Source organism: Callorhinus ursinus, unplaced genomic scaffold (genome assembly GCF_003265705.2).
Source record: "Callorhinus ursinus isolate GAN/ISIS: 27379988/994484 unplaced genomic scaffold, GSC_fseal_2.0 scaffold6, whole genome shotgun sequence".
In the NCBI taxonomy this organism is placed as follows: Eukaryota; Metazoa; Chordata; class Mammalia; order Carnivora; family Otariidae; genus Callorhinus; species Callorhinus ursinus.
The window spans coordinates 50,370,344-50,395,601 of record NW_027397068.1 but is presented as its reverse complement, the minus strand read 5'-3'; the positions used below and the strand labels follow the sequence as shown (position 1 = coordinate 50,395,601).

The 25,258-nt window shown below is 36.9% G+C and overlaps 1 protein-coding gene across 2 annotated transcripts in view; it reads right to left on the bottom strand.

The window, feature by feature from the left end:
- Positions 1-25,258, bottom strand: part of TBPL1 (TATA-box binding protein like 1) — a 35,258-nt gene that overhangs the window by 6,879 nt on the left and 3,121 nt on the right. For both annotated transcript variants that reach the window (XM_025865630.2, XM_025865623.2), the window contains exon 2: positions 342-520. In XM_025865630.2, the coding sequence (XP_025721415.1) occupies positions 342-476 (135 nt within the window). In that variant the 5' untranslated portion in view covers positions 477-520. The remainder of the gene's footprint in view (positions 1-341; positions 521-25,258) is intronic.

Below are 25,258 nucleotides of genomic sequence, written 5' to 3'. Positions count from 1 at the left end.
ACTTAACCAACTGTGCCACCCAGGAGCCCTTAAAAAATTATATTTGAATAAGTATATGCCACATATAAATGTCCCCTTCTTCATTTAAAAGAAATTGAGAGAACAGTAAAATTCTAGTAGCCTGTGAATTCTTTGCTAAGACCTGGAGACAGGGAACATCCAAAAGCTGACACTTCATGGGAGGAGGGGCCACTTCTACAAGGCTCAATGTTGTATTCAGTACAACTGGTACATGGTAAGGTGTTCATAAACTATCTGTATAGAGAATATGTTTTAGAATATGATTCACAGCACTATAAAATTAGTCTATATAGCACACATACCAAAATTAAGATACTTACTCCAACATCACGCTTATAAATTACATTTGCTCCCTCCAAAGCAATCTTCCTTAAGTTCAAATGGCATCTTGTTCTAAAAACACAGACTACATTTGTAATTAGAATGTCCAATGCAACATCACTGTCTGCATCCATTGGGGTAGTTTAAAAACTTAGCTTCCCACCACGAAGATCACATCCTGAGAAATAAAACAAAATAAAGTAAATATTCTGTTAATTTATTCTTCACAAATAGTCCTAAAAATTAAAATACAAGAAATGAATTACATTATTTATTTTTTAAATGTTATTCAAACCAAATCATGTCCCTTCTGTTGCCCATTAAAAAAGTCATTTTCAAAAAGATGACAAACACATCATATAAAATCTTTTAAAATCTGGACCTGACTTGTATTCCTTACAATTAATAAGGAACTTTTACATGCCAGGAGCCTACCAGACTCATCTCCTGCTACTTGCCTTGACAACCACTATGTTTCAGGTGTATCACAGTTACAGCAATTCTCCAAATATACCAAGTTCAAGGGCTGGACTTCGTGGTCCCAATGTCCAATCATTACTATAACCCACCCCATACAACTTGCCAGGGCTAAAAAAAAAAAAAAAAAGATGACCTATTTTTCCTCTATTTTAGGTACCTGGCTTACTTGTTTAAAGAAGGAGAAATATTAATTATATTAGTTAACAGATTTTTCTCATTTACTAGTCATTCATTCATTCTTCACTCATCAAATATCTTCCATACACTGAAGACACCAGAGAAAAAAATGAGTAAGACAAAATCTTTTGTCTTCAAGGAGCGCTGGTAAAAAGCACACCACCATTTTTGTCAAGATCACAGTCTTCCAAAATACACCTTTCAAAACTATGATATGAGCATTTCCATAAACAAACAAAAATGAGCCCTCGTTTTTACTAAAAGCGTATGACCCATATCCAGCTAAAAAATTCTTTTTGACTAGGTTTCTACTTTTATTTATTTATTGGAGAGGTGGGGAGGAGCAGAGAGAGAGAGAGAGAGAAAGAGTCTCAGGCAAACTCCATGTTCAGCACGGCCCAGGTGGGGCTTGATCTCACAATCATGACCTGAGCCAAAACCAAGAGTCCAAAGCTCAACTGATTGAGCCACCCAGGTGTCCCTAGGTTCCTGCTTCTCTCAGCTTACTAACCCACAAAGAGAAAACCAGAAAACACTAACATTACTATTATAATGACCTTTAAAGATTCCTGGAAGCTGCAAAATGAAAAACTAGTATTCCTTATAAGGATTCAAATTATTCTATGATTAAAACAACAAAGACGCCAAGAGTCCCAATAAAGAAAATTCAAGCTTGTTTTCCTGTCTTTTAGTATTTGATAGAACACAAGTCAGACCAAGCCTTCCAGCACCAGTCTGGGATGATGGAGCATTCAGCTCTGTGTACCACATGTATCTTAGCTTCATCAGGTTTTCTCACATTTATATTCCCTTCCATCTGCTTATCCTCTTGTTTTGTCGTTTTTTGTGTATATCTGAGCAACCTCAAACAATTTTTATGTACAAGGAGTGGAACAGGGGTAGCAGTGGATAGCTATATATGTAGACAGATTAACAAAGAGGACAGAGGCAGTTATCAATACTGATCTTAAACAGTGGGATCAATATCTGACTCACCACTTCACCAGTCATGAGGACCTGACAAGTTATGCAATCTGTCTGGGCCTCAGTCTTCTCACTTGTGGCATGAAAGACAGTGCCCTACCAGAAAGTGTAGGGATTATAGAGAAGGTATAAAAAGTACTCAGCGCATGTCTCTGGTAACAATAACACAAAAATGACAGTTAATACAGATCAAATAAGTTTAAATCAGCAGGCAGAGCAGAGATACCTTAGTATCATTTCCCATGATTATATTATAAACCAGATATTGAGCCACCTAGACCTCACTGGGTTTCCTATGTTCCTATAAAAACTGTGCAGTAACTGTGAGGTAAAGAAGCTCTTAGTTGCTTACCTCAACATCCATTCTATCCTTCCTTCACAATGAACAGAACCCAACAGAATCTAGCTGGGTACAGTGTGGGAGAAATCAAATACTCTACATACTTTCAAGGCTCCCTGGGAACAGCCAAGAGGCCACATGGACCTGTCATGGTTAATGAAATGTAAAATCAAATAACTGGTTTTGTGTCTTTGGGGAAGAAAAGACTGCTTAGAGTGACCAAACTAAGCCAGCAAAGACCCCTTTGCCTTTCCACCCTTCTTCACTTTTATTGCTTGGAGTTTGGATAGGAGTTGGAGCTCAAGTAGTCATTTGGGATCATGAGACTATGTGATAAGGACAGTAGAACAGGAAGAGAGAAGAGGCCTGAATTCCCGATACAGTGAAACTCCTTATTATCTTTTCACTTCCTAATTCCAGACTTGATGAACGTGAGAGAAAAATCAATTTCCATATCAGGCCTGAACATGTTGGATTTTTGTTATATGCTGCCAAACCTCATCCTAATGGATACACATCCCATGAGACAGGCTATAGAAAGCACTACTTAAGGAGAAACTATGAAGAAACTATGTCAAATTTACTGTTTCACACAGATTTTTTAACACCAAACAGGTTAAAATAAATTAAGGGGAGAATACAAGGGCAATATATAGGGTAAAAAAAGTCAAGAGAGTAGGTGTAAAGCAAATCTTGGTGAATGCAAAGAAACCTTGAAATTAATACAAAATAGGTGATTGTGTCTGTACTTGAGCAACTTAAATTCTAAAAATGAGGTCACAGGCCTAGCTCATCTTCAGTTACTCAATGTTCATATTTTACATGAATATAATCTGGCAAGCAGCCTCAGAAAATACTATTGCTCTCATAGGTTTTATATCAAGGATATAATATGAAGTCAGTACTTAAAAAAGAGACATCCTACATGAAAGACTCCATATTTTTGAAGCATTACAAACAAACAAATAAAAAAAAACACTTGCAATTAATTTATCTATCTTGTAAAATAAGGGAGTAGTGCTGGATATTATTAACAAAGATTCACCCCACAGCTAACATCATACTGAATGTTGAAAAGCTCCAAGCTTTTCCTCTGAGATCAGGAACGAATCAAGGATGCCTACTCTTACCACTTTTACTCATCATAGTATTAGAAATCTTAGAACAATTAGGCAAGAAAAAGAAAATGGATCCAAATTGGAAAGGAAAAAAGTAAAACTGTCACTTTTTGTGGACGACATGATTTTAAATACAGAAAACCCTAAAGACTCCACCACAACAGCTATAACATAAATGGATTCAGTAAAGTTGCAAGATACAAAATCAATATATAAATCTGTTCTGTTTCTATACATTAGCAACAACTATCAGAAAGAGAAATTTTAAAAACTCACTTTACAATAGCATCACAAAGAATAAAATACCCAGGAATAAATTTAAACAAGGAGGTGAAAGACCTATACACTGAAAATTGTAAGACACTGATGAAAGAAACTGAAAAATAAACAAATAAACGGATATACCATACTCGTGGATTGAAAGAATTAATATTAAAATGTCCGTACCACCACAAAACAATCTACAGATTCAATGCAATCTCTATCAAAATTCCAATGGTATTTTTCACAGAAACAGAACAAACAATTCTAAAACTTGTATGGAACCATAAAAGCAATCTTGAGAAAGAACAAAGCTGGACCCTGATTTCAAACTATATTACAAAACTACAGTAATCGAAACAGTATGGCATTAGCATAAAAACAGGCACAGAGATCAATAAAACAGAATAGAACTCAGAAATAAAACCCATGCATATACAGTCCACTGATTTATGAAAAAGGAGGTGAAAATATACAATGGGGAAAAGAGAGTCTCTTCAATAAGCGGTGTAGAGGAAAACTAGACAGCCACATTCAAAAGAATAAAACTACACTATCTTATACCATACACAAAAATTAACTCAAAACAGATTAGACACTTAAATGTAAAACCTGGAAATATAAAACTAGAAGAAAATAGGTGGTAAAGTTCCTTGATATCGGTCTTTGCATTGAATTTTGGGATCTAACTTTATTTTTTTAAAAAGATTATTTATTTATTTGAGAGAGAGGGAGAGAGAGAGAACCCACGAGTGGGGAAAGGGTCAGAGGGAGAGGGAGAAGCAGACTCCCGCTGAGCAAGGAGCCGGACCCGGGGCTCGATCCCAGGACCCCAAGATCATGACCTGAGCCAAAGTCAAATGCTTAACCAACTGAGCCACCCAGGTGCCCCTGACTTTTGGATCTAACTTTAAAAACAAAGGCAACAAAAGCAAAAACAAACAAGTGGGAGACAGATTAACCTAAAAAGCTTTTGCATAGCAAACAAAATGAAAAGGCAACCTACTGAATGGGAGAAAACAGTTGCAAATCATAGACCCGATAAAAGGTAAATATCCAAAAAATATAAAGAACTCCTATAACTCAATAGTAAAGAACAATAATCTGATTAAAAAATGGGTAGAGGAACTGAAGAGACATTTTTCCAAAAAAGACATAGTGATGGTCAACAGGCACATGAAAAGATACTCAGTGTCACTAGTTATCAGGGAAATGCCAATCAAAACCACAATGGGCTATCACTGCATATGTGTTAGAAAGGTTGTTAACAGAAAGACAAAAAACAAATGTTGGTGAGGATGTGGAGAAAATGGAACCTTTGTGCACTGTTCGTGGGAATGTAAATTGGTGCAGCTGCTATGGAAAACAGTATGGAGGTTCCTCAAAAAATTAAAAATAGAAATAACATATGATCCAGCAATTCTGCTTTTGGATATTCATCTGAAGAAAAGGAAAACGTCAAATCGAAAAGATATATGCATCCCTATGGTCATCACAGTATTATTTACAACAGCCAAGATATGGAAACAACCTAGTGTCCATCAGTGAGTGAATGGATAAAAAAGATGTGGAATATGTGTATATACAACGGAATACTTCTCAGCCATAAAAAAGAATGAAATTTTGCCATTTGCTACAACATGGATGTACCTTGAAGGTATTATGCTATGTGAAATTAATCAAACAAAAATTTTACTTATATGTGGAATCTAAAAAACAAAACAAATAAACAACAACAAAGGCAGAGACTAAAAAATACAGAAACTGATTATTGTCAGAGGGGAAGGTGGGTGTGGGGATGGGTGACATACAGGGGGTTAAGAGGTACAAAGTTCCAGTTTTAAAATAAATAATTCACTGGGGTTAAAAGTACAGCACAGGGAATATCAGTCAATAATATCGTAGTAACTTTGTATGGTGACAGACAGCAACTACATTTATCGTCATAAGCACTTTTTAATGCATATAAATAGGGAATTACTAAGTTGTACACCTCAAACTAATATAATATTGTATATGTCAACTATACTTCAATTAAAGACAAGGTTAAAAACAAGAAAGGAATACCTATTGGAAAACAAGAAGCTTGGAAACAAATGACTTAAGCATTTGATCCAAGAAATCAAGTAAATAACAACCATAAGTATATAAGGAAGAAAATAATAAGATAAAAGTAGAAATAATACAACTAAAAAAAGCAAACATGGTAGAAATAAAAATTCATCTCAAATTTTAAGATTCCAATAGTTTTTTCATGAGTATTAACAAATAATATTCTTCAATTTTTTGTACAGTGTAGTAAAACAACATATATATAAAATTACTATAAGAAAAATCAAATTAATTCTATTTTGATTTCAATATAATTTTTTCTAAGATTTTATTTATTTATTTGAGAGAGAGAATGAGAGAGCCAGCACATGAGAGGGGGGAGGGTCAGAGGGAGAAGCAGACTCCCTGATGAGCAGGGAGCCCGATGCGGGACTCGATCCCGGGACTCCAGGATCATGACCTGAGCCGAAGGCAGTCGCTTAACCAACTGAGCCACCCAGGCGCCCGTGATTTCAATATAATTATCAATAACTTTCTCACTGCCCATGGTTTAATCAGGTGTTTTGTCCTGTGTCTCAAGTAAATGCCTATGAGTTGTCCAATATTTTCTAATAAAAAGCAAAGTTCAAAACTGCACCTGTCTTAACTTCAGGAAATGTCATATTTCTAGATTTTTATTAAATGCATTATAATTGTGGTCAAAAGGACAAACTTCCAGTTATAAAATAGGTAAGTCCTGGGGTTATAATGTACAGCCTGGTGACCAGAGTTAATACTACTGTTTCCTATATTTGAAAGCTGATAAGAGAGATTTTAAAAGTTCTCATCACAAGAAAAAGAATTTGTAACTATGTATGGTGATGGATGTTAATGACATAGTGTGGTGATTATTTTGTAACTCATACATATATTGAATCATTAAGCTGTATACCTGAAACATAATGTTACATGTCAATTGTATCTCTAAAAATTTTTAAATAGTCTTAGAAAAAAATGCATCATAGAAGTTGAAGCAGCTTCTTCCTCACTCGATGATTTTAGGGATAAGAACAAATTGTGTTTTAGGTTCTCTGACTTTCTAGCGGTATTCAAAAACATTACTTGACCAACCATCGCAAACTGCAACCTTAAAGCATTACTTGGAAAACACCGCCACCTGCTGGCTCTTAAGACAAAGTTCATCAAAGACTACACGTACACCTTGCAGACATTGTGGGTTTGGTTCCAGACCACCATAATAAAGTGAGTAACCCAATAAAGCAAATCAAATGAATTTTTTGGTTTCTCAGTGCATATAAAAGTTGTGTTTGCCCTATACTGTAGTCTATTAAGTGTGCAACAGCATTATGTCTAAAAAAATCAATGTACATACCTTATTTAAAAAGTACTTTATTGTAAAAAAAAAAAAAAGCTAACCATCATTTGAGCTTTTAGCAAGTCAATCTTTGCCTGGTGGAGGGTCTTGCCTTGATGTTGATGGCTGCTGACTGATCAGGTGGTGGCTGCGGAAGGTTGGAGGTTGTGGCAATTTCTCAGAGAAAGACAGTAATAAAATTTGCCAGATGGATTGGATCTTCCTTTTATGAACAGTTTCTCTATAGCATGTGATACTGTTTGATAGCATTGAGCCACTGTTAGAACTTCTTTCAAAGTTGAGAGTCAATCCTCTCAATCTACTAAACCTACTACTTTATCAACTAAGCGTATGTAATATTCTGAATCCTTTGTTGTTGCTTCAACAATCTTCACAGCATCTTCACCAGGAGTAGACTGCATCTCAAGAAAACGTTTTTGCTCATCTGTAAGAAGTAACTCCTCATCCACTCAAGTCTGATCATGAGATTGCAGCAATTCAGTCACATCTTCAGGCTGCACTTCTAATTCTCATTCTCTTGCTTTTTCTACCACATCTGCAGTCACTTCCTCCACTGATGTCCTGAGCCCCTTAAAGTCATCCATGAGGGTTGAAATCAGCATCTTCCAAACTCCTGTTAATGTGGATACTTTGATCTCTTCCCACGAATCACAAATGTTCTTAATGGCATCTAGAATGGTGAATCCTTTCCAGAAGGTTTTCAATTTCCTTTGCCCAGATCTACCAGAGGAAATCAGTATCTGTGGCAGCTATAACCTTATGGAAATGTATTTCTTAAATAGTAAGACCTGAAAGTTGAAATGACTCCTCGATACATGGACTGCAGAATGGCCGTTGTGTTAGCAGGCATGAAAATAGCATTCATTTCATTGTACATCGCCATCAGAGCTCTTGGGTGACCAGGTGCATTGTCAATGAGCAGTTAATATTTTGAAAGGAATCTGATTCCTCAACAGTGGACTTAAAATATTCAGTAAACCATGTTGTAAACAGATGTGCTGTCATCCAAGTTTTGTTATATTTACAGAGCACAGGTAGAGTAGCTTTAGTCTAATTCTTAAGGGCTCTAGGATAATTGGACCGGTAAATGAGCACTGGCTTCAACCGAAAGTCATCAGCTGCATTAGCCCCTAACAAAAGAGCCTATTCTTTGAAGCTAGGCATGGACTTTTCTCTAGCTATGAAAGCCTCAGATGGCATTTTCTTCAATCTAAAGCTGTTTTGTCTATATTTAAAATCTGTTGTTTAATGTAGCCAGCTTCATAAATGATCCGAGCCGGATCTTCTGGAGAACTTGCTGCAGCTTCTACATCAGCACCTGCTGCTTCACCCTGCACTTTTCTGTTATGGAGATGGCTTCTTCCCTTAAACCTAATGAACCAACCTCTATGAGCTTCAAACTTTCTTCTGCAGCTTCCTCACCTCTCCAGCCTTCACAGAATTGAAGAGAGTTAGGGCTTTGCTCTGAATTAGGCTTTGGCTGGAATCTGGCCAGCCACCAGATTCCAAATTAGGGAATCTGGTGGCTGGTTTGATCTTCTATCCAGACCACTCAAATTTTCTCCATATCAGCAAGAAAGCACACATTCATGCGTTTACTGGAATAGTACTCTTAAGTTCCTTCAAGAACTTTTCCTTTGCATCCACAACTTGGCTACCTGGCACAAGAGACCTAACTTTTGGCCTATCCCAGCTTTTGACATGCCTTTCTCACTAAGCATAATCATATCTGGCTTTTGATTTAAAGTGAGAGCTGTGTAATTCTTCCCTTCACTTGGAACACTTAAAGGTCACTGTATGATTATGAACTGGCCTAATTTCAATATTGTTGTGTCTCAGGGTATAGGGGGGCCTGAGGAGAGAGAGAGGGGAATGACCAGTTGGTGAAACAGACAGACACATACAATATTTCTTGATAAAGCTTGCCATCTTACATGGGTACATTTCATGGTGCCCCAAAACAATTACAGAGTAACATCCAAGATCACTGATCACCATAACAAATATAGCAATAATGAGTAAGTCTAAAATACTGAGAGACTTTTCAAAGTGTTGGAAAGATGGTGCCAATAGATTTGCTTGGTGCAGGACTGTCACAAACCTTCCATTTGCCAAAAACTCAGAATCTGTGAAGAGCAATAAAACCAGTTATGTCTGTACTATATTCTATATTTTCCATGCCAGGAAAGATATTTAAACTGAAAGGCTACAATAAACACTGTCATCAAAACAAGGCAAACCCCTAAAATCCAGTAAAAAGCCAAAAGAACAAAACCAAATAAACCTGAGAATACAGAAAAGTAGAATCTAGCTACTTTAAGTGTATTCAAGTTGCATCTGAGGATACTGAGGGAGGGGCCTCCAATGCTTTAACCACAAAATTACCATCCATGATTTGAGAAATGGCAGAAGTAGGGGAAGACTGAATATAGAGCAATATATAGAGCAATTTGCAAACAACACGAACCCTCACGGTCTCCTGAAAATTGTTCTTTTCTACAAGTGAGGCATATCATCCAAGTAATCTATTCTCTAAGAAGCTCTCAAAATAGCACATTAGGAAATAGACATCTTGTGCCCAGATTCCAACAGATTACTTGACAGTCTCTCAACACATGCCTATGACCAAACTAACGTTTTTGCCTTCTAAAAAGACGGTGTTCTTTCACATCTGTTTAATAGTATAGGAGATACCTTACTTCTTAATTTTGTCTTCTGAAAACTGGTGGTATCACTGCACCTCCCAAGGTGCTTTTAAGGATTAAATACGGTTATCTATGTCCAGTACATTGCATACAGCATGCGCTCATTATATGGCAGCTATTACTGTTTGATGGATTAACAGGTAGTTGAATTTTATTATCAAATAGTAGTATTTAATGAACTGATGCAAAGCCTGAGAACAGTAACATTAACAGATGAAAAAACTGGATATCACAACAGGTTAGGCAGGGGTCAGCAAACTATGGCCAATGGGCCAGTGGCTATTTTGTAAAAAAAAAAAAAAAAGTGTTATTGGAACATGCCATGCTCCAGTATTTACCGAATGGCTACGTGACACAGCTGAGCGGTTCTGACGAAGACCAAATGACCCACAAGACTAAAATAGTTACTATCAGTTCCTTTAAAAAAAAGCTTCTCAATTCCTGGGCTAGCCCAATGAGGCAGTATCAATAAAATAAAATGTAACACTGACAAATTTTAAAGCCCACCTTTTTATTAAGATGAGCAAAACATCTGTTTGTCATGGTCCTTGACTGAATCCCGGCTTGAACAAACCAGCTGTAAGAAATATTTGAGGGCAATCAGTATGGATCTGAGTGATAGATGATATTGGGGAATTACTGTTCATTTTGTTACACGGAATGATAGAGTGGTTATGGAGACAAATATGCTTATTTTTTAGAGATGCATACTAAAATATTCAGGGAGGCATGTCATGTGTATAATTTACATTAAAATACAAGCATTTGTCATTGTCTGAATTGAGTAACAATTAGATTTGGATAAGGTTTCAGATGATTCCCTAGATGTTGGCATCTTGCCATGGGAATCAAACAAATTGGGACAATCTACTCTGAGATACAGATTTGGATAATAGACATAATTGTATTTTAGGATCAAAAAATGTCATGTTACTATTTCATTTCTTAATTGTAAAGAGTAACAATTATTTAAACAACTGTTTAACTAGGGGATATATGTTAACATATATTAAATCGTTTAATTGTTAACAATTGAACAATTGTTAAAATTGTTAACAATTCGGGGTGCCTGGGTGGCTCAGGGTGGCTCAGTCGTTAAGCGTCTGCCTTTGGCTCAGGTCATGATCCCAGGGTCCTGGGATAGAGCCCCGCATGGGGCTCCCTGCTCCGCGGGAAGCCTGCCTCTCCCTCTCCCCCTGCTTGTGTTCCCTCTCTCACTGTGTCTGTCAAATAAATAAATAAAATCTTTAAAAAAAAATTGTTAACAATTGTTAAAACTAGGGGATATATGGGTACTTGTTATACTATTTTCCCTACAATTCTGTCTGAAAATTTCCATAACAATTTTAAAGGGTATTTAAGAAAAAGACATTACTTCATACTAGGCCACACTAAGGCAACATGAAATTGTAATTACTTAAAAGACAAACAAAAAGCTAGGTTAGATAGGAGTGCCCAGAGCAAAGGACGTAATAGTCTTTTTTGTGACTGAAACGTCTAGAATGTCCTAACATTATCATTTAAAGAGGACAATGACAACAGATATCCAGAGGAAAGTAGGATGGTATGAAATACAAAAATAGTTGTGTGAGGAAAGTCTCAGGACATTTAGCACAGGAAAGAAAAGATAGCAGTTGTTCTCAAATATCTGAATAAAAAGGAAAATGATAGAACCAGTTAACGTCACATGGCAGCAAATCTCAAAGCCACACCAATAAACAAGTACCTACAAAGCAGTAGCCTCCACAGAAGAGAAGTCTCAAAAAAAAAAAAAAAGGCAGCGGGGCTAGAGAATTAACCAACAGTTCGGGATGTTACAGAATGAGTCTTCCATTCAGTGGAAGAGGAGACTAGATGGTTTCTAAGATCCCATCTAATTCTAAAATCCCAGATTCCAACATCTTAGATGCAGACATGCTACAGACGAACTTAGGAATTATATACTAAATTTTGATTTTAATTCAAGAGCTATTATGTTAATTTAGTTAAATTAGTTAATTTAGTTAAATTAACATCCCAATTCTCAACATCCCATTTTCTCTTCAACACGCATTTGTGTTCAAAGGGGCAGGAAAGGAAGACAGTTGTTAGCAGCACTAGGGGGCAAAAGTATAGGCACACGACCAAAACTGCAACCCTTTCATTTGTGTGGCAGCAAGGAGGCCATTTTCATGCATGGCGCAAGAGCTCAGCCTTTGGGGGCCCATCCTTAGGGTTGGCATTTTTGTGTTCCAGCCACAGGAAGAAAGCTTTACTAACAGTAGGCCTGGCCTCAAAAACTCTTGTACTTTCCAAAGGAAAGGATTATATATTATGCCACCCATATTATATAAAACATTTAACAAATACTTAAGTAGAAAGTGAAAGTATTTGATATACAAAACCATTATCACATTAAGTTAAACAGAAAGTTAAAGTATCTTCATTACTTTTGCCTCCATCTACTATCTCTGACTCGTCTAAACACCAATTGTGAAGAGTAGTAAGCAGGGAGCATTCATGTAAATAACTTGCATCAAAATGAACCGTTACAATTTTTTAAATCCACATAAACTAAAAAAAAATATTTTTTTATGAACATTAATTAACAACAACAACAGCTGGGGGTTTGTCAGCAACTATCTATTTAAAAAAACAGTAAGGAAAAAATTTTATGCCTCAGTCAATAAAAATATTTGTAATAGTACCTAAAAAGTAGTGGAGGAAAATTCAAATGATGCTGATTTTCTGAATGAGTGCTTAGTATAAGATAAGTCAATGGTTTACACTCTTGTGAAAAAGTTCCAGTTAAGAAAATATTTTGCGATTTAAGAATACATAATCTGGGGCGCCTGGGTGGTACAGCTGATTAACTGTCCAACTCTTGGTTTCAGCTCAGGTCGTGATCTCAGGATTCTGAGATCGAGCCCCAAGTTGGGCTGCACACTCAGTTCAGAGTCTGCTTGAGACTCTCTCTCCCTCTCCCTCTGCCCCCCCCACTCAGGTTCACTTTCAGTCTCTAAAATATATAAATATATCTTTAAAAAATACATAATCCAATATCCATCTCATATTAATGTTTAAACAGTAGCCTACTTAAGAATTTATTTATTTATTCATTTATTTATTTATGTTGTACTAAAACCTATCTATAAAGTAAGAAAACCTGGATCCTAATAGAAGGTATGTGACAGTGGGTTAGCTCTGAACTGTTCCTACACTTATTTGTAAACAGTGCACACCATTTACTCATCATGATTGTTTTGAGGAACTAATGAGCACCTCACAAATCATAATATACTCAATTAAAGTAATGTCATATTAGTCAATGCTAACATTAACTAATGTATTATTGTGGATAAGAATAGAAATAGTACAATTTACTGAATACAACTTGAAATTTGGGGAATCAAACTCAAAAAGAGAAATCAGGTGTACCAATTCCTTATTAAGAGCAAAATTTATTTTGGATACATTTTTTTTTTTAAGATTTATTTGAGAGAGAAAGAGGGTACACACGAGCAGGTGGAGGAGTAGGCGGAGAGAATCCAAGCAGACTCCCTATGCAGGGCTCAATCTCAGGATCCATGAGATCATGACCTGAGCCGTAATCAAGAGTCGGACGCTTAACCGACTGAGCCACCCAGGCACCCACTGGACAGATTTCTTAGTATTTCAAATAAATGGTTTTAATACATGATTTTTAAGGAAAATAACATGTCATTTTCTGCTTACATAAAAAATACTCAAAAACAAGTCATTCATAGTCCTACCACAGTGATAATTACCAAGTTTTTTTCCCCTATGCTCATATAGGCACACGTTTCTAGGCTGCTGAATCCTTCTATTTATCTGCACATTAAACAAGATTGAGATCACACATGTATATGCAGTCATGTCTACTCCAACAAAATATTTTGTCAAAGTCTTTGGCAATTTGAGATATGAGAGAAAGCAAAATTGAATTAACTGGTGAGGATGAATCTCTTAAATACTAATGAGGGTGAGCTTGTAAAATATGACTCCTCATATTTACTCTGTTAACTGTCTCAGATCCTTTGTTCATTTTCCTTCTGAGATTCCTTACTGATCTATGCAAGCTCTTATATGTTGAAGAATATTAACCCTTTTGTCTGCTTATACTATTCCTTCTGCTAAAGTTCTTCACCTGGCTCACTCCTATTTGTTCTATAGCTCAGCATCACTTTCATTCAACCAATTCCCTAACAATGAATTGGATATCTAAGCAGTAGGCCTCCTGCTAGGGGACAGAGCTCCAGCACGAAGGAGACCTGGTAGAGGGAATAGCAGGTGTTCTCAGCTCTGAAGTGAGTTGAAAGTTATGAACTATTCATACATGAAGAAGGGCTGGCATGGCTAGAGTGGAAAGAGTGGCACAAGACTGGGCTGCAAACGCAGGGAGCGGTCAAATCATGCCTTCTAGGCTATATTAAGGATTTTCACATTGACATTCACATTTTCACAATGGGGAACTAAAAGAGAAGAAATGACATGAAGTATTTGCTTTTTTAAAAATATTATCACTGGCACTTCTGTAATGGGAGAATGGACTGGATGATAAGAATGGTCAGGAAACTCAGTCAGGGTCTAGTGGAGCAGTCCTGGTGAGAGAGGACAGCAGTGGAGACCAGGGTGGATGAAGATGGAAAGGAGACAGAAGAGTGACATTTTTGGGAGATGAGGGAACAGAGTTTTGTGGCTGATATGGGGAAGAGGAAATGGGAGATGGAGGATGACTCCAGGTTTGTGGCCTAAGATACTATTTGCTGAGACAGAAACACTGGAGGGAGAGCACGTTGCAGAGGAGACGGGAAAAGAAGGAGGGGTAAGGATTCTGTTGGAGAAATGTTGAATTGAATGAACCTGTGAGACATCCAAAGGAAGGTCTAGAGCAGACAATCAGATAAGAGTCCATCACTCAGACAGGTCAGTCTAGATTAGAGGTGAAAATCTGAAAACCCTAGTATAGAAGGCAATTAAAACCATGATGGGTAGGGGTGCCTGGGTGGCTTAGTCGGTCAAGTGTCTGCCTTCGGCTCAGGTCATGATCCGAGGGTCCTGGGATCAAGCCCCACATCGGGCTCCCTGCTCAGCGGGAAGCCTGCTTTTCCCTCTCCCGCTCCCCCTGCTTGTGTTCCCTCTTTTGCTGTGTCTCTCTCTGTCAAATAAATAGATAAAATCTTAAAAAAATTAAAAAACCATGACGGGTAAAATAAGAAATCAAAGGAAGTAAGACATCTGATCCCTAACACTGAGCCAGGGTATCCCTACTCCTGAGTCCCATTACCATGTTGCTATGCAAACCACTATCACAGCATTTTCCCACACTATAGTGAAATTTCCCATTTATTTATGTTTCCCTGGTAGACAATAGACTCCTCAGACACATGATCAAATCTTACTTATTTTTGTACCCAAGCCTTAGCATGGTTCCTGAGACACCAAACACATTCAATAAAATGTCTGCAAGAGCTTAACTGTTAGCTTGAGATCAAAAAGCAGTACACACACACACACACACACACACACACACACACACACACACACACTAAAGTATAAGAGCTTAGACTCTGCAGTAGATCATTTAGGTTAAATCCAGACTCTACCATTTACCAGTAGCGTGGTGTTGGGTAAGTTATTTAATGCCTCTGTGCCTCAATGTCCTGATCTATAAAAAAAGGCAGGTAACAGTACCTATCACAGAGTGTTGCAAAAGTTGACATTTTATGCAAAACACTTAGTACAGTACTTGTACATGGTAAGCATTCATATTTAGCTATCCTCATTGCTACAATTATAATCTCCTTGCTTCCTCTTCCATGAATAGAGAAATGTTCAAAATGGAAAGGATTTCTAATTATTTGTTGTTGTCCTTAAGCTCTGGAACACAAAAGCAGATCATGTTCCTTCAAGTCTAAAAGCAAGGGGGTAAAAATAAGGAATATAATTTTGATGTACCCACTAAGTGAAATTAGTATTTAAAAAAATAAATTTAGCAGTGATTTAAAAAAAAAATCCCCAATAATAACGGAATCATTTCAAACCAAGTGTTGATTGTGAGGGGTTTGGGGCAGGGGGAGCGGGATTAGGGGAGAAAGGGAATAGGAAGAGGGGAAAAGAATCTGAACAAGTCTCTTACATATTACAAAATGTATATTTTGCTAACTTTTACTTAGCTAGGTACTGGCAAACACAGGTAGACAGAAGAGTGACATTTAGAAATTAAATTGTAATACAACTGTTTATCATGTTCATTTCTAAGTGTAAATTTATTATGTTCATTTCATTTCACTTGTAAGGCATCAATTTTCTCCAGCAGGTCTTATATGTCTATATTTTCACATATTATGGGCTATCATTTCAAAAACTAGTAAGTTTATCACTTTATAGAGAATCTTGATATTTGTCCTAACTTACCCACAAGTAGCTACAATTTCTGAGACTAATCAAGCCATTACCTGATAATAAAGGTGCATACTTTTAAAAAGATTATTATTTTCTTTGTAAGTGTACATGTTAACTCACTAGGTGGCTAACAAACCAAACAACCCCTCTTTCAGCTTCTGTCTGGTTGGTGTCAGGCTTGGCATGCATAAAGCTCAAACTTCTCTGTATTCTGATTTTTATTCAGGAGTGGAATACAGGGTTCAAACTCAAATGCTGACAGCTCATCAAGAATTTAATCAAGAGAAAGCACGGCAAGGTGAAAACACAACATGTGAAATTTTCTATTTTGACAGTTTCCTTTCAACTGCTTTTACAGGTTTACCCTTCATATAAACTGTGTGCTCTGGCGTAGACAACCTGTTTAAGGTCTATGTCGTGCATGACTGCCATTTTAAGAAAAGGAAGGTAGAATTATGAAGTAAGTTAGTTGTGGGAAAACAGTATATAGACTTCAAACTTTTCTAGGTAAAAAATAGTTTTTACTACTTAGTAAAAAAGTAACATACTTTAAAAAAAGCAAACAGGATTAGAGAATTAATACTCTTTCCACATGTAAGCACCATTAAGAATTCCTTATTTTTCTCAGAGCTGTCAGGTTTTTAATAATTGGGGTCCGTGTCACTCAAAAGCAGTCAGTATGGAGAACGGGGCTAAAGAGTAGAAGAAAGCCGTAACATTTTTTAAACTGGAAATTAAGGTCTGTGAGAAAACTCTAAAAATATTTTAAAATAGCACAACAGTAAGCTGCATAATTAGATAACAGACAAGTAAAAGAAAGGATTCTTACACAGAACATAAGAGTGATAACGAAGTTTTCTGACTGGAACACTAGTTCTTAACTATTAAGAAAAAGATAAAACAAAATAAACACTATGAAAAGCCTCAACCCACAGAGATACTGATTAACTAACCTTTGTAGGGCCCTAATTTTTTAAAACATTTCTAAGTTGTTCCTAATGGGCAGCCAGTTGAGAGCCACTGGGCTGAAACGCCACAACAGGTCATCAAAATAATGGAATTTCCCTTTCAGCAGGTCCTTAAAATGGGCTCTATTCTCATATCAGGCCTGTTTATCATTAGAGAACATCAAGACTTCTGCACTCTGTTTACCACGCATTGTTTCCTTAACTTGATTCACGCATGAAACCTTCACAATCTACCTTGTCCTCAGCATGGTATGAGATGTTTACAAAGTTCACTGCTGAATCTGATGTCACAGCTGAAACTCCCTCCTACTGGACCTCTCCAGAAGATAAAACACCGGGCACTCCTGATTCTCAAAATTCTCCCTTACCACCCCCAATTTTTTGGCTTCTGAGACACCTTTTCCTACACTCTCCTGCCATCTCAAATACTTCTTTCTGCTCCTTAAATTGGAAATACTTAATTGAAATCCATGACAGTCCCTGAAAAGCTCAACAATAGGTTCCAGAGGTGAGGAACTCCTTGAAATTGTATACACACAAATTTGGATGCATACCTGAGGAGGCCTTTTTTTTTTTTCATATTCTCAATGAGTTTAAGATCCCCGAAGGTTATAAACCACTGCCATAAATCCTTTTTTTCTTTAAGCTTTCCAGGCTTCAATTGCTATCTATGAGTTTATGGCTCCTACATCAATCCTAACCTATCAGAGATCTGAATCCACATTCCTAACTGGCTGTTTGGCATATTCATTAAATTAAACCAACATATCCAAAATTAATCAGTCCCCTCTGAAATATTTGTGGTCTCCTTAATTCTTAATTTCAGTCAATGGAGCCACCCTCCAACACTCACACACCTAAATCAGATTTCAGAATCATCCTTCAGCTCTTCTTTTTCTCTTTACCCAGTTAAATTTTCATCTAGCTTCTTTTCTGCCTCCAAAGCATCGGCATTTTATTTTAGGCTTTCTCATGTCTTTATGGCGACTGCCTTCTAACGGAAAGAACTCTGCCTGCAGTCCCCACATCTAGTCCATCTACCAAATAAGCTACCAGAATCATCTTCCTAATTGTGCCACAGCCCTGCTTAAAGAAAAGTCTCTTGGCTCTCTTGCACGGACAAAATAGAATCTAGCTTGCTTGGCTTGGAATGCAGTGAGCTCCAAGTCTCCAATTTACCTTTTGTAACCTAATCTTCCACTTCCAACACACCTTAACAATCTCAACTTTTTACCATTTCTCCTGCAATAGCAGACCTTTTCCTAATTTCGTATTTGCCCAGGATGCCCTTTGCTCCTTGCTTCAACAGACTCGTTCGTACTTGTAACTGGATTCACTAAATACGCAACTGATGTGAACCAAGCACCGTGGCTAGACACCGGGCATACAGCTCAGAACAAAATGGTCAGGTAAGGCACGCTCACGGCAGCTGCAGAATCTGACAACAGACATGCCATTAAAAAAATTAGAGAATGTGATCTAGGTTATGAAGGAAATAAGATGACACAAGAGAAACTCTAGGGGGAATGATGCAGGCAGGCTTCTTAACTTCCTCAGAGAAGACAAATTATTCAAATGACATCTTGCGGGATAAGGAACCAGTCATGAAACACTGAGAGAGGGATTCCGAGCAGAGGGCGCTGCAAAGGTACCATCTGTACCATAACTGTGTGCTAGACTATAGGCACCGCACTCCTTGAAGAGAACTGTTTAGTACAAATGTGTGTCCTTAGAATTTGGTTTAGCTGGCACTTGGTCATTGACTCAATAAAGAGTTGCTAAATTAAATGAATAAGGACAATTAAAAGAGAAAATTATGGGGCTGGGTAGACATTTTTCACGATGACAAATAAGAATCTCAGTAGCCCCAGACCACTCAAGTTCTCTAGCAGCATCCTATTATTTCCTTTTTTAACTGGCTGGTATGTTCTGCTTAGTGTTCCTACACCTAACAAGTTATTATTGGTTTTAGTTTAGACCCCCAAATCCTGAAAGGTAACTGTGTTTCAGGAGCTTTTACAAATACAGAAACATGTTTCTGATGTAAGGAAAGAATTGTTTTAATTAAAACACACATACAGATCCTCAGCACTTTTGATGGACATATTCCCTTCCCTTTCTCCTAAGAGTTACAGTCTCCATTTTAACCCCAAGGGTCCTTACACATCCATATCCTAAATTCATTCCATGATAGCTGGTTAGAGACTAGCTAACAGGTCAGTTACTTTCAGCACACATCAGTCATCCAACTGAATGGGTATGATGATAAAGCCATCGTTCCTTTCTTTAGGAAATGAGAGTGAGGATTTAACACAAGGCAAATTAAGAATGTAACTTCAGACATTTGAAACTCTTCCAATTTAACAGGCCACAAGCAAAAAGCCTAGAAAGAGTAAATTAAAAGGCACATGTTATTAATGGACACACAAATTGAACAATTATCCAAGCAGTATTGTACTATGCACTGAAGCAGAATTTTCAAGATCACTGGTCAGCTAAAGGTGTTCTCTGCTATATTAACATAAAGCTTTACATTAGCAATATGCTGCTAAGAAGATGATAAGAGTATTATTCGCATGGCTTTTTATCAGTTATAAACTGTTGAGCTGTGTCACATACTTTAGGTCCCCCATCACCACCAAAAAAGGAGTAGAGAACTGCATTAAGAAATCTAGTGTACCTTTGAGATTAGCATACCAAGTTCATGCCGAGGAAGGTCTAATGAACTGAAGACTATGCCTTCAGCATGGTTGTGCCTTCCACATCTACCCTCACCTGCCACCAGTGGAGGTCCTAGGATATGGGCAATCCACCATGAGCAGTTAAAGGATGCTCATTACAGTGTCACTCGGTTACACATGCATACAGTAACTGGAGATAGTCAAGAAGCTCACTTTAGCCATAAGCTGGTAAGGAAAAAAAAAAGGCTTTGTTGCTCAACAAAAGTATGTGGAAAATTAAAAAGAATGGGGTGGTTCTTGTTCCACAAAAGCTTCAGGTTTCATGAATCTTAGCTGAGGTTCAACCAATGATGGGTTCTGTAAATGTTGACCATAGTCAAAAACCAAATTCCCATCTTCTTATCTGTACTTTTGGATTTCACACTAGCTTTGTCTTTATATCTCAAGGACAGCAACACCTATCCCTAAGAAAGTGTGGTGGAAAGAACATAAGGAAACATTAACAATGTGTTAGTCAAACCTTTATTTCAAAACAGGCTTTTATTCTGGGCAATATGGACACCATGGAGACCTGGTCTCCTGGTCCAAAAATTTCCCACTCCAGTCCTTAGAATATCTAAAATTAAAGGATATATGTAAATGTATATATCAAATATCTATATCTATATAGATATCAGCGAATTAGCCATGACCATTTCCTTGCTTATCTCAGTATTTTTCAGATTCAGAATCCATGATGGCTATGGGAATAATGTTTTTTTTTTTTTAAGATTTTATTTATTTATTTATTTGAGAGAGAGAGAGAATGAGAGATAGAGAGCACGAGAGGGAAGAGGGTCAGAGGGAGAAGCAGACTCCCCGCTGAGCAGGGAGCCCGATGCGGGACTCGATCCCGGGACTCCAGGATCATGATCTGAGCCGAAGGCAGTCGCTTAACCAACTGAGCCACCCAGGCGCCCGGGAATAATGTTAACAATACTTTATCAATATTAAATCAATCTGGCCAACATAGTGATTACTCAACTAAATCAGCAATATCAACTAGACTTCATTCTCTTTAAACAGGAAAAAAAAAAGCCACATCTCCAAATACAAGCATACTGGCCAATTTTCTTAGTGGGGAAAGGTATAAAAACCAACTAAAACCAACAAAAACAGCACAACATGGAAGAAAGAGTTGTGAAATTCTACTCCTATACAATTAAAGCAAAACACATTTCTAATAGTATGCTTTATATAAACTTCTATAATATACATTTTATAAAAATATCATTTCAGCTAAAAACCAAGAGCTGGATATTAGCCAAAAAGGGAAAGAACAGTTTGCAATTCATTGTATAAATGAAAAAACAGAAACATTTATTTTCTGTCAGCAGTTTCAAGTGTCCAAATAACTAAACTAAAACATTTGGACTTAACTTTAAAAGGCGAACCATTTCAATAACAGCCTAAACAAAGCCACAATTACCAAGTTATTTCCCTGATTAGGCAAGCCTCAGTATACTGTGTCGGCCTTACCATAAACAAATAATTTTCCAATCGTATGCAGTCACTCTTGAGCCACCTGAATTACTGGAGCAGAGCAGCAGTTTCAGCTACTTCTAAAATTACAAGAAATCTACTAAAAGCTACTATGTACAACATTTATAGTGACACAGAAAACTCAAGTTAAATGGCTTGACAAAGACACCAACAAGTTTCGAGTTTACCACCATTTCAGGTTATACAAGCAAAAATAGTGTCCTCTAAAGAAAGACGAATTCTGCTAAATGAAACCATTGGGGTCTATTCCTTTTATTCAGAAGCACCATACAGCAAAACAAGCGGTCAAGTCCACAGGGTAATAGCATTTCAATAGCTGCAACGTGGTGCCAGACCAGGCTTTGTTGGCCTTCCTTTTCCAAGAACCAGAGATGTCTCTTTTTACTTAGTCCATCTGCCGTAAGTGATAACCAGATGCCTGTGTGATAATTCAAAATTAAAACAAAGTGCTTCCCTCCCCCCAAAACCTAACAGCAGAGACGAATCCAACAGTCAGTGATCGCAAATCAAGAATTCCAATGCTTTAACAGAAAGTCCCCAGAAGGAAGAAAAAAGCATACAGCCGGTTCACCTTTAATGTGCTGCCTAGTACCACTGCTAGGAGCATCAGCTACTAGTTTTTCAGCTCACTATGCTGAGCATTGTTCTGGTGCTTTACACTTAGCTCTCACAGCAACCCCCACAGGCTAGTACTAATATTAACCCCACACTGTGGTTGAGGAAACTGGGGAATCCAGGCAGTGAAATAACTTGCTCAAGGCCACATCACCAAGAAGCAGAAAACCACTGTGCTGAACACAGACAACCCGTATCCAGAGTCCATATGTCAACCTTAATCCCAAAAAAGCATAACTGATTTTGATAAAAAATGTTCTGCCTCACAATGAAAATACCTGTAATTTATCAGCCAAAGGAGGTTAGCACCTGATTCTTTGGAATTATTTAATCAATAAAAAATTTTCGACTTAAAATACTAAGAGTCATCCACACATGTCCTGAGAAAACTCAACATTCACTCTGACTTGCAATACTCTTGACTGATGAATGAATCCTGTGTGGTCAAAGTCGACAGCCAAACTTTTGTGCTGCATTTTTTGGGTGAAATTTTAAACAGTTTTATTATTGATTCCTGCATGAAGGCCAATCTGAACTGTCCCAAAATTTACCTTACTGTATTTTTTTTAACATTTAATGGGATCCCTAGCAGCATGTCTCCCATACAAAACAAGCCACTTAAACCAAACCTTGAATTTTATCACCAGTCACAAGATAAAACCAGATGAATATAATTTCTGATACAACCTGATTCTTTTTCATTAATGACATACTTCTGGAATCTTGGTTTTTCCACAACTACACACACTCCATCTCCCTACTTAATAAAAGGCTGTATCACAATACAAAAGTCAAATTTGCATACGTGGCCTGGAAAGACCTCAAACATGCACATACTCTTTCTCCTTTTTGAAACTGCCCAAGGTGGTATTCTTGGGACAAGAGAAAAGACTGCATCTACTCAAGGCAGAAAATCATTATTTTTATTGTTTGAATTGGTTTAGAAAAAAAAAAAAAGGCCCTAATCATGTACGAGAAATTTTTGCCGCTTATAACTTGTAGCCAGCATAAAAAAGTTGAAATTGTAGACAACAAGAATTAGATTACTAATTAGATTAGATATCTGAAAGATTCCCCTCATCTACCAGACAACTCCCTGAAGTAAAAGAATAAATATGTATACATCCTTTTATTAAAATGTTAATCTTCAAATATGAACACACATGCATGACATTAATATACAACAGGATAGCAACTCATGGTCCCGATCCTCGAGAAACTTCTAATTTAGCGGGCATGATGAAATCTGTACACCAACAGCACCAAAGTAACAAAGGATTAAATATGTATACATCCTTTTATTAAAATGTTAATCTTCAAATATGAACACACATGCATGACATTAATATACAACAGGATAGCAACTCATGGTCCCGATCCTCGAGGAACTTCTAATTTAGCGGGCATGATGAAATCTGTACACCAACAGCACCAAAGTAACAAAGGATTTAAAATTCATATTTGTGATGTAATGTATGTTGACTAATATAACATAATAAAATAAAATTAAAAAAAGATAAAATTCACATTTGTGTGTCATGTTTTGGTATTCGTGTACGGCATTTCTCTGCTATCTACAAGTGCACAAAAAGCACCTGAAAAGAAACACCTTTCATCCAGCTGTACATACCTGACGTGGCATCAGGCATATAAAAGGTGCAACAAATATGAATATAAATTTCAGGAAATCCTTGTTTTTTAATTTAAATGTCACAACATAGCTATATTTTCAAAGCACTACAGGTTTTCGGTTAGAGACACTGTGGAAATACTCTACTATAAATTCTTCTAAAGTCAATTTAAATTTTATTTTTCAAAGCAATAGTAATTTCATCACATGGTCGATGATGCAACAGAAGGAAATCAATCACCAGATTATTACAGACATCCTTCACCTAAAAACAACACTGACACCCACTCAACTATATTATACAATATTTATTTTAAATGATGTGCCACATCCATAAGAAATAACACTCTAAAAATATTCAGTTGCATATTGCACATGTATTTGTTCTACTTTACAGCAAATTCTGCACATTCTATATATGTATATAGTAGGTCCCCTTCATCTATGGGGGATATGTTTCAAGACCCCCAGTGGATGCCAAAGCTATGTAATACCAAACCCTATACATAGTACGTTTTCCCCATACATACATACTTATGACAAAGTTTAATTTATAAATTAGGCACAATAAGAGATTAACAACAAAAATAGAACAATTATAATATACTGCAATAAAAGTTAACGTGAATGTGGTTTCTCTCTCTCAAAATATCTTCATGTACTGTACTCACCCTTCTTTTTGTGATAATGTGAGATGATAAAATGTCTGTGTGTTGAGATGAAGTGAGATGAACGATGTAGGCCCTATGACCTAGTGTTAAGCTACTATTAACATTCTGAGGATCATTTGCTTCCAGACCATGGTTCACCAAGGGTAACTGAAACCATGGGAAGCAAAACCACAGATAAACAGGGAACCACCATACATCCACAAAAATTTCGAGACAAAAATTTTCCACATAAAGAAAAATTTGTGGAAATAACTTCAACTGTTCCCTCAAATTTGGCAAAATGTAATTTCAGTCAAATATTCAGATCCAAAAATAATCAGAAAAGACTAATGTTAAGAAAAGTGTTTTAGAATAAGAATTATGAAAATCTTAGGTTCAGATAAAAGCACACAGTAAAATCTACAATACTCTTACCTTTAAAAAAGTGACTATGTCTACAGTTATAATACTACCACTTGAACTTCTAAAACACCTTTAATTCTGAAAAATTACAATATTTTGTACATGCCTTACTTCAATACAGTCTTTTGAGTCTCTCAGCATGAGGCTCCTAACCTGTTGTATTGCACAAATAGAATGAACACAGACATGTGACATGACCATTCCAATTCTCCAAATAAAGGGGAGGGATACAGAAGGAAAATACAACAAAGTAAGATTAATGAAAAAGATATATAGGCCAACCACATATGTTGAAAACTCCATAAGAAACAAATAATACAAATAGCACAAAAAATCATTTTGACATGATTAAATAAGGAGAAGAACTAAAACACCACCCAACACTGGGAATGGTGTCGTAGAGAGCAGGGAACGCAAAAATTGGGACTGTTACTAAAGGTGGAAGCTAGGGCCTAACACCCACTCTAACACGGAAGGGATAGAGGTAAACACAAATAGGTCTAGGTGAAG